This window comes from Crocuta crocuta, unplaced genomic scaffold (genome assembly GCF_008692635.1).
Source record: "Crocuta crocuta isolate KB4526 unplaced genomic scaffold, BGI_CrCroc_1.0 scaffold72, whole genome shotgun sequence".
Classification (NCBI taxonomy): domain Eukaryota; kingdom Metazoa; phylum Chordata; class Mammalia; order Carnivora; family Hyaenidae; genus Crocuta; species Crocuta crocuta.
In genome coordinates, this window is record NW_027529427.1 from 2777008 (window position 1) to 2793471 (window position 16464).

Consider the following 16464-nt stretch of genomic DNA (forward strand, 5'->3'; position numbering starts at 1 on the left):
ACCTTTTCTGAGGACCTGGCTTCCCCTGGCTCTTTGCCTCACCTGCCGCATCTGCCTGGGATGGGTGTGGAGTCCTGAGAGCCTGGCCCAACCCTGCCCTCCTCTCCCTCACAAGCCGAGAAAGAAGGTAGGGGTGAGGGATAGGACTAGAGCAGCCCATGAGCCTACAAGATAGACTTGAAAGCCTTGGTATCCTCCTTCTGCCCCACCCAGGTCACTTTGGGAGCAGCCTGGGCTCACCGGCACGGGGCCACCTCGGGGATAGAGACTGCCAGCAGAACTCTGGGTGGTGGCCCGATGCCGGCCCCCATAAGTCTCAATGCGGGAGGCCACAAGTCCTTGGAGGGGACCCTCATCTGGAAGAGCAAACGTCTGCATCTCTTCTCTCCTGGGTCACCTCGGAAGGGTCATAGCTTCAATGTCCAGGAGAAAAGGGTCCCCTGAGGCTGCATGGGGAAAACAGAGAAATGGGAAGGTCAGCCTTGATCAGTCGGTGGTGCCAGGATGGAGATCAAGGGAGGGAGGAGGGAAAGATGATGGAGTGGGGGAGGAAGGAACAAGAGCTTGTCACTTACTGGGGGAGCCTAGCTGCCCATCTGTGACCTGGTGGAGTTGGGTATGAGCCCACATGCTGGGTGGAAGGTCCCTTGGAGCTACGTCTCCTCCTTCACATGTATGCACATTTGGGGTACAGGCTTCCTCACCTGCCTCAAAGGACGCTGTAGTCCTGAGTGGCTGGGAGCAAGGGCCATAGGCAGGGGCCCAGGCTTCCTGGATGTCCCCTTCCTGGGGGGGTATTTCCTTTGCACTTAGCCACCACCCCCAGCCTAGGAAAGAGCTTCAGGTGGGACATGGGGTGGGGGGCACTGAACACTGAACCACCTGCCTCCTGTCTTTGCACAGCCTGAAAGCTAAGAATGCTTTTCACATGTTTAAATGGTCAGAAAAAAAAAAAATCAAAAGAAGACTAATATTCCAGAACACAAAATTCAAATCTCAGGGTCCCTAAATAAAGTTTTAGTGGAACACAGCCACATTTACTCCCTTCCAAATGTCTACCACTGCTTTCCTGCTAGTCGTGACAGGGACCGTTCCTACGGGCTTCAAGTCTGAAGTGCTTACTCTCCGGCCCTTCATTCAAAGTTTGCCCATCCCCCAGCTGGACCCTCCTGGCCACAGACAGGGAGGTGAGGGAGGACAGCGAGGAGACCCCCGGCCTTGGAGAGAGAGCCAAGGGGCAGGAGAGTGTGTTTGGTGCTCCCCAGCCTCTGGGAACGCCTCCACAGAGCCGAGCCGGAGCCAGGTGGGGGCTTCATCCCTTCCCCCTAAACCTGGAGAGAGGACCCACCCTTTGAGTGGGCAGGGCCTGGAGAGAAGGCCTTCTAAGTAGCTGCTTGTACCTCTCCAGATGGGCCTGAGGCCCCGGCCCGCTCAGAGGGCCCGCTCTTTAACTTTTCTCTGATTTATGATCAACGGAGGAAAAAGTTCATTGTCTTCCAGGACCCCTCCCAACAATCCTCTCTTCAAGGGCTGCCTCTCTCTCTCTCTCTCCCTACCCCTTTTCGAGCTCTGACGCCNATTGGAAGTATTCAGTAGAATACTGAGGAGTACCTCAGTCTGACTTCGATGACCCCGTTTTGTTTGGGAGAGGAGTCTTCATTAGATGGCTTCTAATTTCGTCCGCCTTCCTCATACTTGCCCCTCTGATATTCTCTTTTTTTCTGAGCGNGGCCTCCCAGTCGCCGACGGCTGCCCCGGCAATGCCAACCCCGCTGCCAGGCCTGGGTCTGGGACCGAGCGGCCCGCGGGACCGGGGCAGCACAGGGCCGGGAGTGAAGGTGGAGGGAGAGGGGCGGGGACGCGGGCTGGCACCGCCCTCTCACCGCGGGCTCCGGACCAGCTGTGCCGCGCGGGCGCCCGCGGGGCCCTGGAGACAGGGGGTGTCGTGCCAGGGACGCAGCCACCACTCTCCGCGGGCAAGGAGAGCTCACTGCGCAGCACCCTCCTCCCCTCCCTGCTTCTCACCTGAACTCACCTGCTACCTGGCCGGTACGCGAGGCCTGGAACCGCGCGCCACCCTCCGGCCCTCCTCTCCCGGCCAGAGTAATGAGGCATAAATGCGAGGCTGGGCGTCGCGGGAGGCGGCGGTGAGGGTAATGACCGTAGTGATCTATGGCGCCCACCTCGCTTCCAGGTGCAGTGAGTAGCCGGCCAAACCCTCCTCCCCCAGCCTCGTCTTCCTCCCTTAACTGGGCAGGGGAGTGGGACTGCCAGTAGAAGGGGTACAGGGGCCCTGGTTCTCCGGCTGAGTCCAAAGTGTGACCTTTATTTATCTCTCACATGCCTGTCTGTGTCATCGGGTGGAAGGCTATCTCTGGACTTTGCCTTTGCTCCAGGGATGGCACCTGGTGCCTGGCTGAGGCCGGACCGGGCACGTCTCCCACCACCCAAGACTAGGGGTGGGTGGACAGGGGTATCAGATGGGGACGCCCTCACACTTCACTGGCAAACAGGTACATTCCAGGCTTCACAGAGGCCATCCTGGTACCTACAGTCAGTGCTGCTGACACAGATGCCATTCAAGCAAGGGCATTTGCTGGACATTCCCTGAAAAGACCACATTTTTACATCCCCAAATCATGACACGTCACCCAACAGAAGCACTGGATATCAGGAATCAGTAGTGTCCACGGATATGGGGTCCTTACAGTCTTACAATCATGAAGCCAAAGAGCCTGCAGTTGTGGGGGCTGGGCAGGCCTGAGTGCCTCCCCACCTCCACCCTGTCGGGTGGTCTTCCTCCCACAGATCAGCTATGCAGCGATGGATAAGACTCCTTCCGTTTGTAGAGCACTCTGAAATTCGTGAAACATTTTCAAAAGTATAATTTCATTATATCACTAGGGGAAAGGGTCTCCATGCTCTCCTGTCTGCCATATGAAACACATAAATGATTGGAAGTATTCTACTCCTCAGTCTGACTTCGATGACCCCGTTTTGTTTGGGAGAGGAATCTTCATTAGATGGCTTCTAATTTCGTCCGCCTTCCTCATACTTGCCCCTCTGATATTCTCTTTTTTTCTGAGCGTGCTGTTACGGGATTGCTCTGTTGTTTCGGAACAGTACCTCTAGCTCCTTGCCTCCTACCTCCTGCTTCCTGCCTCCCAGTTGATCAGGATTAGTTTTAGGGAGGCGAGCTGAGTAGGGCAGGAACTGTAGTGGAAAGAAGCCCTTTGCTTCTCTGTGAGAGAGAGAGAGAGAGACAGAGAGAGAGACAGAGATTCAGGGATGACAAGAGTAGCCATGAGGGAAAGACAGCTAATAAACCAGGAGATGGTGATTAGGGCAATATTAAATGACACCCCAGAGAAAGCTGGTGCCTAGGGCCCCTGGCTTCTGCCCAAATCTCCCAGAAGGTGGTGGGAGGAGGAGAAAGAAGGAAAGAGAAATGGGGAGAACACCAGAGACAGGCCTGGACTTAGGGCGCTCTGGGGTGAGCTGGCTAGACTGGCCCAGTAGACTCAAAGAGAGTTAATCCTTTTGCTGCCCTCAAGTCTGAGATCCAATCTCCACCCGCCACTGCCTGGGGGCCTGTCTTCAGCCTCTCTGGGAGGAGAGGTTCCCAGGGAAAGCTGGAGTCTAAAAACAGAAGGTGTGGCTGGGCACAAGCTGTGGGCTGGGAGGCGGGACTCCTGTGATCTAGCCATTCTATTCCAGCTGTATCAGATCCTCACCCTCACAACCGCCATTTCCCCATGGGAGGTTGCCTCCCCTGTGGGAGGTTCCCCTGTGGAGAGAACCACCTTCAGACAGGCTGAGGGGGAACCCAGCTCAGGGAGCTGAATGAAGCCCAGAGACTTGGGGGGTTGGAGGGTTGGCCTCTACTGTGGGAGCATCTGGCCCTTGACCCACAGAGGGGCACTGGATGCTTGTGTTTCCTCCTGGCAGGCCCAGACTTTCCTTACATCTCTAGCTTGAGTCCTATCTTTCCTCTGAGCCTGAGTTTCTCCCTGATGCCCTCCATCAGGTTATCTCCCAGCCCCACCCCACAACTGAGGAGAGGTGTCTGTGTGTCCAAGACCAAAGCTTTGAGGATTCAGAGCATGAGGGGAATCTTTTGGGGGTGGCATGTGGGGCTCCATGTCCCTTCTCCCTTCACAGGCGAGAAGATCAAGGAGACTCGAGCTCAGAGCTCTGCCTAGCCTGCACCTTTCAGGGCAGGGCGGGGGCCATCTGGGTTAATGAGGTGCTAGCAGGTGCAGCCTTATTAGCCCAGGGTCAGGGAGAGGAGGGGAACCCAAGGGCTTGAGCTGGGAGGTGCTGGGGCACATGAGGCTGCTAAAACCAGGAGGCCAGGCCACTGGGCCCAGCTGCCAGTGCTGCGGACCAGGACTGATGTCTTCCTTCCCTTTCCTGCTTCCTTTCTCCCTCCCTCCCGGGCTTCCTTCCACACTTACTGATGGTGTTCATCTGTGCAAGAAAGTACTAGGCGTGTATAGAGCACATATTCCCAGTATGAGGAATAGTCCTATTCCTAGTATAAGAGACAGTTCCTGGCCTCCAGTAGGCTACAGATAATGGAGAGACGAATGGTTGGTGAACAGAACACTGAGCTACGAGTCATACTTATAAGGAATGAGCCAAGAGCCACGGAAGCTCTTTGGAGGGACTAATAGTTACAGGAAGAACCCAGGGAAACTACACAGAGGAGGTGAACTTTGTGCTGGGACTTTAAGGATGAGTAGGAGTTTGCCACGCAGAGAAGGAGGAAAGGGCATTTCTGGAGGAGGAAACAGCATGAACAAAGACCCAGAGAAGTGAAGGAGCATGTTTAAAAAGAAAGGGGAAGGAGCACCTGGGTAGTTAGGCCAGTGAAGCTCCTTTGGCTCAGGTCATGATCTCACAGTCATGATCTCATGGTCCTGAGTTCGAGCCCCGCATTGGGCTCATTGGGCTCATGAGGCTTGTGATGCCTGACGTGGGGCTTGAACTCACAACCGTGAGATCAAGACCTGAGTGGAAATCAAGAGTCAGACGCTTAACCGACTAGGTCAGCCAGGTGCCCCTAAAAAGCACCACTCTTATTCTGCCCAATATTGTTGCTGTCTGATATGCTCCTGTCCCTCACTAGACCCCAAGCTCATTGAGAGCAGGGGCCGGCCCCCAGCATAGGGCCTGGCACAGGACTGGCATCCAGTAGCTGTGGAATTGAACTGCACTGATTGTCTAGAGCATCCAGATGGAATCTACCTGTGGGTAGACTTGCCTGCTCTGTCATCTCTCTACTCCTGCTCAGAGGAACCACCTTTGTTTTTTTTACATAACTGGGATTCTGCCACAACTTCAGTTTGTTATTCCTGCTTCATAACCATAGCCTCAGCATTTCCTCGGTGTTTCTTCTAAAGGTTTCTGTCCTGTTAGGACAAACAAACCATGGAAGTTTCACCCTGCACATCACTCCTGATGGGTTAGTACTGGTTTCCCTAGAATATTATGCCAAGAAGGATTCTGTGGATGATGAGGGCTCAGAAGAAAGAGCCCTAAGATGGCTTAGCAACACTTGACATGTGAGGAAGCATGGCTCCCTCCATCTTCTGTTTATCAAATATTTTTCCTACATGAAGCCAAGACTGTGGCACTGTGAGAGCTGGGGCCTTTCCCTCTGGTGGAAGCTGAGGGACGAGAGTGAGCAGAAGAGGGGCTGAGGGCTCCAAAGGTAGATTTACCTTCTTGAGATTTCCTAGAGCAGAACTTGGAGGCAAGGGTCAGTGCTCTTACTGTGCCCCATCCTGTTCTTGACGTGACCAGTCCCCAGAGGTGGCTGTGGACTCTTAGCCAGACCAATAGGGCCTCATGATTCAGGATGCCCAGCAGGTTCCTCAGCAGGTGAAGCTAAAGCAATGGCCCTGAGTTCCCCACCTGTGGGAATGTTCCCGATTCCTCTCTCCTCCTAGGCAGCCGAGGCTTCAAGGATGACAAGAATGTATCAATATGTAGAGATAGTTTATTTCTTGGCAATCTTTGCTCCATTGCACCTGGGGGCCATGGTCTCCCCTAGTGGCATCCCCCCGAAATGCTATAAGATTTGACTTGGTTTCTGGGGCCAGGAGTGGACAGGCCCCCAAGCCCTTCCTTTTCCCACTTGAATGGTGGAAATGGATCTTGCAACCCAACAGTCTTCCTCATGCAAGAACACTGGCTAATGACCTTGGCAGACAGCCCGTTATCAGTTTCTACCTGATAACTTCCAGCAATGCTACTCCCAGATTCTATGCCTTTGTTCAAGTGGTTTTGATCAGTGGAGATGTGTTCACTTCCTTCAAGCCCCCTTCCTCTCAGGAATCTTCTGATTTCCTCCCTTAGGTCTATACTGACAATAGATCTCCACCTCTTCAGCTTGAGGTAACTCAAAAATTGTGAAATTTAAGGCTCCAATTGGTCTTTGCAAATGTTCTCCAACGTTTGCCAGCCAACGCCTGGGCTCCCCGCCATAGTCAATTTCTAGCTCTGTGGCCCTCATTACTTAGTTCAGGCTTACAGCCAGTCCTTGCTTTGGACCGTATATTTTGAGGCTCATTTGCCCAGGATGGCTGACTGTCTCGTCCCATCTCATTATGACACATGTTGCCCAGTCCAGGAAGATGGGCTCATATTTTACTCTTTGAATAGATGCCAGCACCACAGTCCTAAATCATTAGTTCTAATTTAAGTTGACAACCTGATTTTCAGGAAGTTCTTTCTCATCTCTGACCCAAATACCTCCAGCTCAAGCTTAAGATAATTTCCTCATACTCTGGGAACTATCCTTCTCTGTATCATGAACCCCTTTCCGGACAATTGAACCATAATTTGGGTCATCTTAGAGACCCTAATTCTCAGTTTGGGTTCATGTAGACAGGCACATAGGTCTGAGGCACCTAGGTCTGGTGCCAGGCACTGTGCTGGATGCCCAGTGTAGATTAATCAACATTCTCTTACTACAACCCAGTGAGAACAGGTACTACTGGTATTATCCCATTTGATAGATGCAAGGCTGAGTCCTGGAGGTAAAGTAACTTGGCTAAGGTCACAAAGCCAGTGCGTGGAACACTTGTGATCCAATCCCCACATCTAACAAGGCTTTAGAGCTGGGAGGTTGTCCAATCACTTGCCTCCAAACAGGAGATCTCTGTGAGTATTTAGGACAGATATCTTCCTCTGACCTGGCTCCCATTTGACATTGGTCTCCACCCTAATTTTGCATGAATCCTTTCTATCTGCCTAAGTGACCTTCAGTCATAGCCCTACACATTCCTTAATGTTCTTTGTTCCATGTCAGTGTCTATGTTCAAAGGCAAGTCCTTCGCAAAGGCTTCTGGGGCAAGAAGACTTGATTTTTCTAGGTCTCCATCCTTACGTGTAAAGTAAGGATAATAATATTAAATTTTAGGATCATTATAATAATAACAGCTAACATTTTAATAAAGCAATTACCATAAGCAGGCATAATTAAGCACTTGACATGTTTCACTTCATTTAATCTTTACAAAAACTCTATGAGTTAGATATTATCGTCCTAGAACACATGAAGAAACAGGCTCAGAAAGATTATATAACACACTTAAGATGACTAAGTTAGCAAGAAGAAAAGCCAGGATTCGCACTCACATTTGCCTCACTCCAAAGCTTGCACTTTTAGCCTGTGTCCTATGGGAAAATAAATGGGCTGTTGTGTGTAGCTTGCCGTATGGCAAGAAAAACAAGGAAAATGGGCTGTCTTGTTTCAACAAGGTCACCTCGGCATTCAAAGAAATAGAAATTGAACACCCGAAGGCTCAAGAAGTGACCTTGGTCTTTGCTAAAGGCTGTTGACCTGGAGCCCACGGTCTTGCAGCTTACCACGTGGCAACATTTCCTAAAAAAAGGGTCTTTGCACATCATTCCCTGTCCCCCAAAGATCCCTTCTCATCTGTTCTAATCTCTTCCATCCTCTCTTCTGTCTCCTTCCAACCCCTCTGCCTGGTCCTCCCCGCTGACTCCCTCCACCTCCAACTTCATTCCTTTTTCTTTATAAAGCCATCCATTCTCATCTTCCCTTCTGCAGCTCTGCCTACTCTTCCACTTAGTAAAACCAGAGATTTTTCTGAGAACCTACCATACTCAAAAGGGGGAGGTAAACCCATATATGAATTAAATAGGATTTTCCTTGGAATGCTGGGCACTGAATGTGTGTCCGGGGGAGGTGGAAGGAAACCCTAAGTGGCTGAGGACACAATGAAGAGAGGATTTAGAAATCAACTTTCTTCCTGGGTCCCCCATTCCATCCCTTTCCTTTCCCCTCCTTTGGTACCTGGGGGAGCAGAGAGGAAGCAGAGTTATCCCACCCTCCTTATTCACCACCTGATTCCATGCTGCACATTGTGCAAGACCCAGATGAACCCCTGCCCAACCTTACACGCCTCTCCAGTCCACAGTGCCCTTTCCTACCTTTGATTCCTGTTGCTTTCATCTTCCTACCATTTCTCTTGCCTTCATTGTCACCAAACCTTCCACAGTGGTGTCTCATCTCCTTTACTAGGCTGTGAGTTCCTTGAAAGTAGGACCTTGTCTCTCCATAGAGCCCAGCAATGTGCTGGGCACATGCAGTGATGGAACTTGAAATAGATTCTATAAACGATTTGCTAGGGAGGTGGCTGTGAAATAATGGTTAAGAGAGGTCTCTGAAGTTTGCATCCTGCCTCCATCACTGTGGATTGTCCCTGGGTTTTCATGCCTCTGTGGCTCTCTGTCATCTGAGAGCACCGTGCCACACTCCCTCTGGGCTTGGCCTGGTGACTTGCTTTGGCCAATAGAGTGGCAGAAGTGACAATGTACTAGTTCCGGTGTCGGGCCTCAAAAGGCTTTGTGCGCTTTCTTTCTCCCTCGGACCCTTTTCACCATCACGAGAATAAGCTAGCTCAGGGTAGCCTTCTGGAGGATAAGAGACCATGTGGAGGAGACCCAAGTCATCCTAGCTGAAGCCTTTGCAGGCCAGGCAGAGTACACTGACCCATGGCCACAAATGCATGGTGAGCCTTGCTTGGCCCAAATCAGCAGACCCTCCTAGCTTTCCAATAGACTCATGCAAAAAAGTAATTATTTTCAGCCTGTTAGTAGAGGTTTTGTGGATGTTATGCAGCATTAATGTGGCAATAGCGAAATAACACAACCACTTACCAGCTCTGTGACCTGGGACAAGCTATTTAATCTCCGTGTGCCTCAACTTCCTTATCTATAAAATGGGGATGCAGCAGGGTTTTCCCTTCTGTGGATTGCTTCAGTTGAAGAGCTGCCTTACTTACACAGGTGTCTGCCCCTTCCCGTTTCCCTTTCCCTGGGGCAGCCTATATCCAATGACTGGCTGATGCGAAAAGTATAAAGTTCTGGACAACCTTGCCCAGCCATCCCAGCTCCAGAGCTGCCTGTGGGATCAACTAAGCCTTTTGTTGCAACTGTGTCATGGTCCTACCTTCCCTCTGCCCAGTCCTGCTTCAGCAAGGGTTGGAGCCAAGAGTGCTTCCAGTAAACCTCATCTATTCATATCTTCATCTTAGAGGTTGATTTCCTGGAGCTCACCAGTGACAGAGGCTGTAAGTGACCATGTAGTGAGTTCTGGTGAATGGAGTGAAAGTAAGAGAGTTACATGGCAGTTTTCTGAAATGTTCCTGATTAAGACTGTTGTCTTCAAACTTTGTACCCATTACCACTACCAAGATAGTTTTGGAAAAAAAAAAGAATTTTGGAAAATTATATCCATCCTTGCATATTTTTTAGGTCTAAAATTTTTCTTAATAGTTTTAAATGTAATTTTTAGCATATTATGTTAACATTTAAAAACTCTTCAATGGGGGCGCCTGGGTGGCTCAGTTGGTTAAGTGTCCGACTTCGGCTCAGGTCATGATCTCAGGGTTCATGGCTTCGAGCCCCACATCAGGCTCTATGCTGACAGCTCAGAGCCTGGAGCCTGCTTCGGATTCTGTGTCTCCCTCTCTCTCTGCCCTCCCCCTCTCATACTCTGTGTCTGTCTCTCAAAAATAAATAAACATTAAAAAATATTTTAAAAAATTAAATAAATAAATTAAAAAAACCCCTCTTCAATGGGTAAGGGGCATTAAAGAATCTATTCTTGGGGAGGGGCAAGATGGCGGAGAAGTAAGGAGCTCCGTACTTGCACTCGCACCCATACCTCACACGGAAAAGGAATCTATTCTTGAAATCATTGTTGCACTGTATACTAACTAACTTGGATGTAAATTAAAAAATTAATAAAATATACAGATGATATGTATGTAAAAAAATTAAAACTCATTTTTATTTAACTTATTTAAAAAAATTCTAAAATTAAAAGTTTTTTAATGTTTATTTTATTTTTGAGAGAGAAAGACAGAATGTGAGCAAGGGAGGGGCAGAGAGAGAGGGAGACACAGAATCGGAAGCAGGTTCCAGGCTATGAGCTGTCAGCACAGAGCCCGATGTGGGGCTTGAACGCATGAACTGTGAGATCATGACCTGAGCCGAAGTTGAACACTTAACTGACTGAGTCACCCAGGCGCCCACTAAAATTTTTTAAAAGTTACACAACAATACAATGACTTCTGTATACACTTTCCTTGAATTCATCAATTATCAACATTTTGCCCCATTTTCTCTCTCCCATACTCTACACATTGTTAGAATTATTAGTACAAAATTGATCAAAACAGAAATATATTTCCTATGCACATTAAACTTAAAAATTTATTGGGACTGTACTTCCCCAGTGAGATGGCCAGAGCTTCCCTGACCTAAATTTTTTTCAGAGGGAGCCTTGTGCAATTTAGCTCATGAATGGAGTCAGCAGCCTGGATTGGAAGCCTCATTCTGTTACTTATTAGCTGGCTGGCTTTGGGGGAGTTATTTAATCTCTCTGTGCTTCAGTATCTTCATAATAATAATGTTTTTCTCCTATGGTTGTGATGAGGACCCAATGAGTTAATATTATAAGATACTTAGAACTTTACCTGATACATTGTAAGTGCAGTTTATGTTTATGATATAAATAGAATGCACCAATGGACAGATAATTATTTACTGCTAGAATAATTAGAGTTCAGAGCAAATTAACATGAGGAAGAAAATATGTATTACCAGAAATTGGAAGCTTACAAAAATAGATTAATGATTGTTGTTGAATGCATTATTTACAGGAGATCACATCACAGATGTTATTAAATTAATTTAATGAAAACATGGTAAGAATAAAGTGGCCCAGAAATGACTGATAATTGACAGCAAGCAGGAGACATGTTCCCAAATTAAAAAGAAAGGAGTATGACTTTCTATTATCCAATATTTAAGGACAGAAGTTAATGAGAATTTTTTTCTACAAGTCAATAAATGTTTGCAAAAATATGAAACACTAGGGACGCCAGGGTGGCTCAGTTGGTTAAGTGTCCGACTTTGGCTCAGGTCATGATCTCACAGTTCATGGGTTCAAGCCCCATGTTGGGCTCTGGGCTGACAGCTCAGAGACTGGAGCCTGCTTGGGATTCTGTGTCTCCCTCTCTCTGCCCCTCCCCTGCTCATGCTCATGCTCTGTCTCTCAAATAAACATTAAAAAATATGAAACACTAAAAGTGCCTCTGATACATGTTCTTTTTCTTTAAAGCTGTCATGTTCATCTTTTGAAAGTAAATGTGAAACTTTTCACTTCCTCCTCCTTGAAGTCATGCAAATGTGCAAAGGAGAACAGACCCAGACAGGATGACTGAGGGTGCTGGCCACGCTCTTTCTAACCGCTGACAGCACAGTGAGGGCATGAAGTGAGCTTCCTAGTGGTCAGCATTAACCATATCCTTTTTAGAATCACGAATAGTTTTAAGATGACTAGATAGGGCATGGAGCTCTGCCATGAGTTTGTCACTTGCATGATATAAGATACCTTTAGTATTTCATTCTTTTGTGCTCAAGGGATTCTCCCTCGGGACATGGACATTCTTGAACAATTTTGGGGGGGGCATGGAAATTAATACTGCCATTCTTCTGCTTCACTCTATGCTATATCTGAATCCAGAACATCCCAACATGGGCCATAATATCTTCCTTCTTTTTCTTTAAGCCCAATGCCGGGCTTGAACTCACGATCTTGAGATTAAGACCTGAACTGAAATCAAGAGTGGGATGCTTAACTGACTGAGCCACCCAGGTACCCCATAATGTTTTTCTTTTTTTTAATGTTTATTTATTTGAGAGAGAGAGAGAGGGAGAGAGAATGAGCGGGGGGAGGGGCAGAGAAAGAGGGGGACAGAATACAGCAGGCTCTGTGCAGATAGCAGGAAGCCCAATGTGGGGCTTGAAATCTGTGAGACCTATCACAAGTTGTTGGTGATTTGATTACAGGGAGTTTCACCGTATTTTAGCATCTTTTTTGTTTAGGGCCATGAAACTTTGACACTCTAAGCATTATATCTTAAATTCAAGAGGGATGATAGCCTGAGGCTGAAGTGTTTGACAGTGGTGTGGATTACTTTTTTTAACACCTTTCTCCTCTTTTAGGCAAAATTATTTTTACCAGTAATCCTGAAATAAAATAATTACATTTCATGCTTGCTCTTACTAGACAAAAATGGTCCAACTTGGAATCTGCCCTCCTTTTCATGGTTTTAATTTTTAACATTTATTTATTTTTGAGAGACAGAGCAAGACAAGAGGTCGAGTGGGGAAGGGGCAGAGAGAGAGGGAGACACAGACTCCAAAGCAGGCTCCAGGATCTGAGCTGTCTGCACAGAGCCCAACCTGGGGGCTTGAGCTCTCGGACCTGCAAGATCATGACCTGAGCTGAAGTCGGATACTCAACCGACTGAGCCACCCAGGCACCTGCTTAATTTTTAAACATAAATAAAAAATCCAAGTAAACAGAGGTAAAATAACTCATTTATTTCTTTTGTCTTTACATCCTTAGCCATCTTGTTGTTTCCTTTGAACCTCCTGTTTAAACCAGAGATGAGTAGTTTGCCCAGATGGATGGGTGACCTCCATGAAGGGCCACCCCACTGGAAAGGGACATGCATGGCTGAATCGGAAGTCCAGGGGCCACCGTGTGCCTGGAGTTTCCAGGATGAAATTCTCTGTAGAATATAATGTTTCTTCTTATTTTTTTTGTAAGTTTATTTGTTTATTTTGAGAGAGAGAAGGAGAGAGAGAGAGTGTGGGAGTATAAGTGGGGGAGGGGCAGAGAGAGATGGAGAATCTTAAGGAGGCTTCATGCCCAGCATGGAGCCCGACAGGGAGCTTCATCTCACAAAACATGAGCCAAAATCAAGAGTCAGACACTTAGGCAACTGACCCACCCAAGTGCCCTGAATATAATGTTTCTTAAAGATATGTTATAGAAATATGCTGATTTGCTAATATCTGTTATCAAAAGCCAAGGGTAACCACAGCATTCGTTTAGATTTAGAACTTAGACCAACAAAATATATTTTCGGGAGGGAATATTTTGTCACTGATGTCATCTAGGATTGCTGGTTGAGGTGATAATGAAGAGCAGCTGGCTTTTGGCCGATCACTGCTTTAGAATTGTCTATAGACAGCGCACCCCTGTGCTGACCTCGGTGGCAGGTGACAGTTCCCACTACCCTGCTCTTGTGCGCAGTTGGTAAGAGGTCTACCTTCTTTCATAAAGTAGCAAAACACATGCCAATGGGCATGTGGGAGAAGAGAACTGGCAGAGGCCTTGACTGTAGGCAGAAATATCTTAGGAAGGCGGTGATGGAACGTGAGCTGGTGGAAATGAATCGCCTTCCAATGGTGCTGAGTACCTGTTGGCAGATGTAAGGACCTCTGTTTTACACAGCAGCCGACACAAACCCTTGGCCCCTTTTTCCTTGTTCCTGTCTCTGTCCTGCTGTCCGGATGCAGACACTGCCCTCCTAGACCAGAGGCCGAGGGACTGACCTGTAAGGCTGGCAGAGCAGGAAGCAGCCTGGGACCCCGAGGACTCCATGAAGAGCACTCATATCTCCAGACTTTACTCAACGAGAGAAAAATAAGATCCCGTGTTTTCTGAGGTTTCTAGCACTTGCAGGGGTCATGGAAGGCCCTGATATTTAAGGGACCTAATATTTAAAGGATGAATGCGTGTTTTCAGAGTAAAATAGAAGAGGAAAGAGAATTTCTGGGAGTAGGAAGCTCATGTAGGAAAGTTAGGAGCCAAGAGACAGCATGGTGAGGTTAAGGAATGGAAAGGAGCTCAAGATGGGGCAACTCAAAGTTCAAGGGGATTTTGGGGGCTCTTGAGAAGGGACTCCAGAAGAATGGCAAATGATTTATCTGTGTTTGTTAGCCTTACCTAATATGCTAGTTGGGGAGCTCTGCTCTTCTAGGAGGTTCTCAGAGGCCCAACCAAGAAATCCAGGGCCCTGCCCTCCCAGGGTTGCCCCAGGCAACTTCTATTAGTAAAGAGTCCTGTTTATTACTATCTGACTCACAGTCACCTGTGGTTCCCATGGTTGCCACCCACAGTGGAACATAAATCCATTCCTAGAGGGTGGGGTCTGTAGGTGGGGCTCTTTCCCTTGTCTGGCTCAGCACCCCAGCAGAGCTGCCCAGCGTATAGCAGGGAGGTTGGTGGGGGAAACTCAGGGGTGAGTTTCCTTGGGAGGGGATGAGAGAGAGGCTGGGGCATGGGGCCGAGTGGGGTTAAGGAACAGATCTCTGTGGACAGGCCTAGGGATGTATGTCGTGTGTGACAGAGAACTGTGCAGCCCCTGCTCTCTCCAAATACTTCCAGGAGGAGCCCAGGAAATGGAGAGACAGGGACCGTGGGACATGGAAGAATTAGAGCAGAATTTGGGAGACCTGGCAGCCTTCTTTGCCAGGGACAAGCAGAGTTTGTTCCCCATTGTGGTGGTAGGGATGATGGGCCAAATTTATAAATACAAAGCCAGGGGGATCAGGCTATTTGACAACTGGTGGGGTTGTACATGAAGGAACGAGAAGAAGGGGAAGCCAAAATGTAGACATCATTTTAAAAATTCATTAACTAATTACATTTTAAAATTTATTTATTTTGAGAGAGAGAGGATCCCTAGCAGGCTCTGCACTGTCCGTCATGGGGCTCAATCCCACAAACTGTGAGATCATGACCTGAGCAGAAATCAAGAGTCGGACACTTAACTGACTGAGCCATCCAGGCACCCTATATGGCACTTAAGAAAAATGATTTCATCTCATACATTTGCACAGTCTTACAGGTTACAAAGCACTTGTGTATCCCTTGTCTCATTTGCTTTTCACAGAAGCCCTGGGAAGAAATTAGAACAAAAAATATCAGTGTATTCTAAACTGGGGAGACTAGGGTTTATAGAAGTTATTTAACATAGCCAAGGTCAAAACCAGGACTAGAATCTAGCCCTCCTTGTTCCCTGTCCAGTGTTCTTTTAATTAAATCTGTTTCTTAAACTTTGCAACCCATAGGCCATTTTAGTGGATGTCTGGTACATAAAAAGTTCTTAAATTTTTGGGGCACCTGGGTGGCTAAGTCGGTTAAGCATCCAACTTCAGCTCAGGGCATGATCTCGTGGTCTGTGAGTTCGAGCCCTGCATCAGGCTCTGTGCTGACAGCTCAGAGCCTAGAGCCTGCTTCAGATTCTGTCTCTTTCTCTCTCTCTGCCCCTCCCCTGCCTATGCTCTGTCTCTGTTTCTCTCTCTCAAAAATAAATAAAACTTTAAAAAAAGTTCCTAAATTAAGAAAATATTTAGAGAGAGAAAGAGAGAGAGAGAGAGAGTGCACAAGCAGGGGAGAGGCAAAGAGAGAGGCATAGAATGAGAAGCCGCTCCAGGCTCTGAGCCCCCGGAGTCTGACTCAGGGCTTGACAATCTGAGCAGAAGTCAGCTGCTTAACCGACCGAGACACCCAAGCCCCCCATTTTGATAAATCTTAAAAACTATCACAAATTTTAACATAGTGTAATAAAACATGTAAAAGTAACACCAATGGCTTTGTTTTAAAACACAGAATGATATATTTGTAATCTTTACTAACGTATTTGTATTCAGCTTGATGTCAGATAGTTTGAGCCATAGCTCAGATCCCATATCCAGCAGGGCTGGTTTTTTAACCATTTATACTAAGTTAGGAAAATTGAAGGAATGGCATCAAGTGCTTCATCAGCCAGTCCTGGGTAAGTGGATTAAACTTGGACTTAGAACTGTGGAGAGCATTCTCAGTGAAAATTGTTTGCAAACTACCAGAACTTAGGTCTGTAAGCACATGACGCACAAATGTTGGAATATTAACTATTGTAACCCAGGAGGTGAAAGCAAATGGATTTTTTATCCAATCCTAAGCTTAGTTCAGCTTTGGAAAGCACTTCTTATTATGATGTAGAAGTTTAAGTGTGTGTGTGTGTGTGTGTGTGTGTGTGTGTGTTAAAATACACAGCACAAAGCTTTCCATTTTATCAA

At 47.6% G+C, this 16464-nt stretch overlaps 1 protein-coding gene and 1 long non-coding RNA gene across 2 annotated transcripts in view; both read right to left on the minus strand.

The window, feature by feature from the left end:
* The window catches only part of PLEKHG6 (pleckstrin homology and RhoGEF domain containing G6), a 15858-nt gene extending 15480 nt beyond the window's left edge, over positions 1 to 378 (minus strand). The window contains exon 1 of the mRNA XM_077758982.1: positions 241 to 378. Within this exon, the coding sequence (XP_077615108.1) occupies positions 241 to 378 (138 nt within the window). The remainder of the gene's footprint in view (positions 1 to 240) is intronic.
* A 12540-nt stretch (positions 379 to 12918) lies between these two features.
* LOC144227370 (uncharacterized) lies at positions 12919 to 14416 on the minus strand. Its single transcript, XR_013333924.1, has 3 exons — positions 14348 to 14416; positions 13668 to 13817; positions 12919 to 13124 (listed from the first exon to the last, which is right to left on the minus strand). It is a non-coding gene; the product is annotated as an uncharacterized LOC144227370 (long non-coding RNA).
* Between the last annotated feature and the right edge of the window lie 2048 nt (positions 14417 to 16464).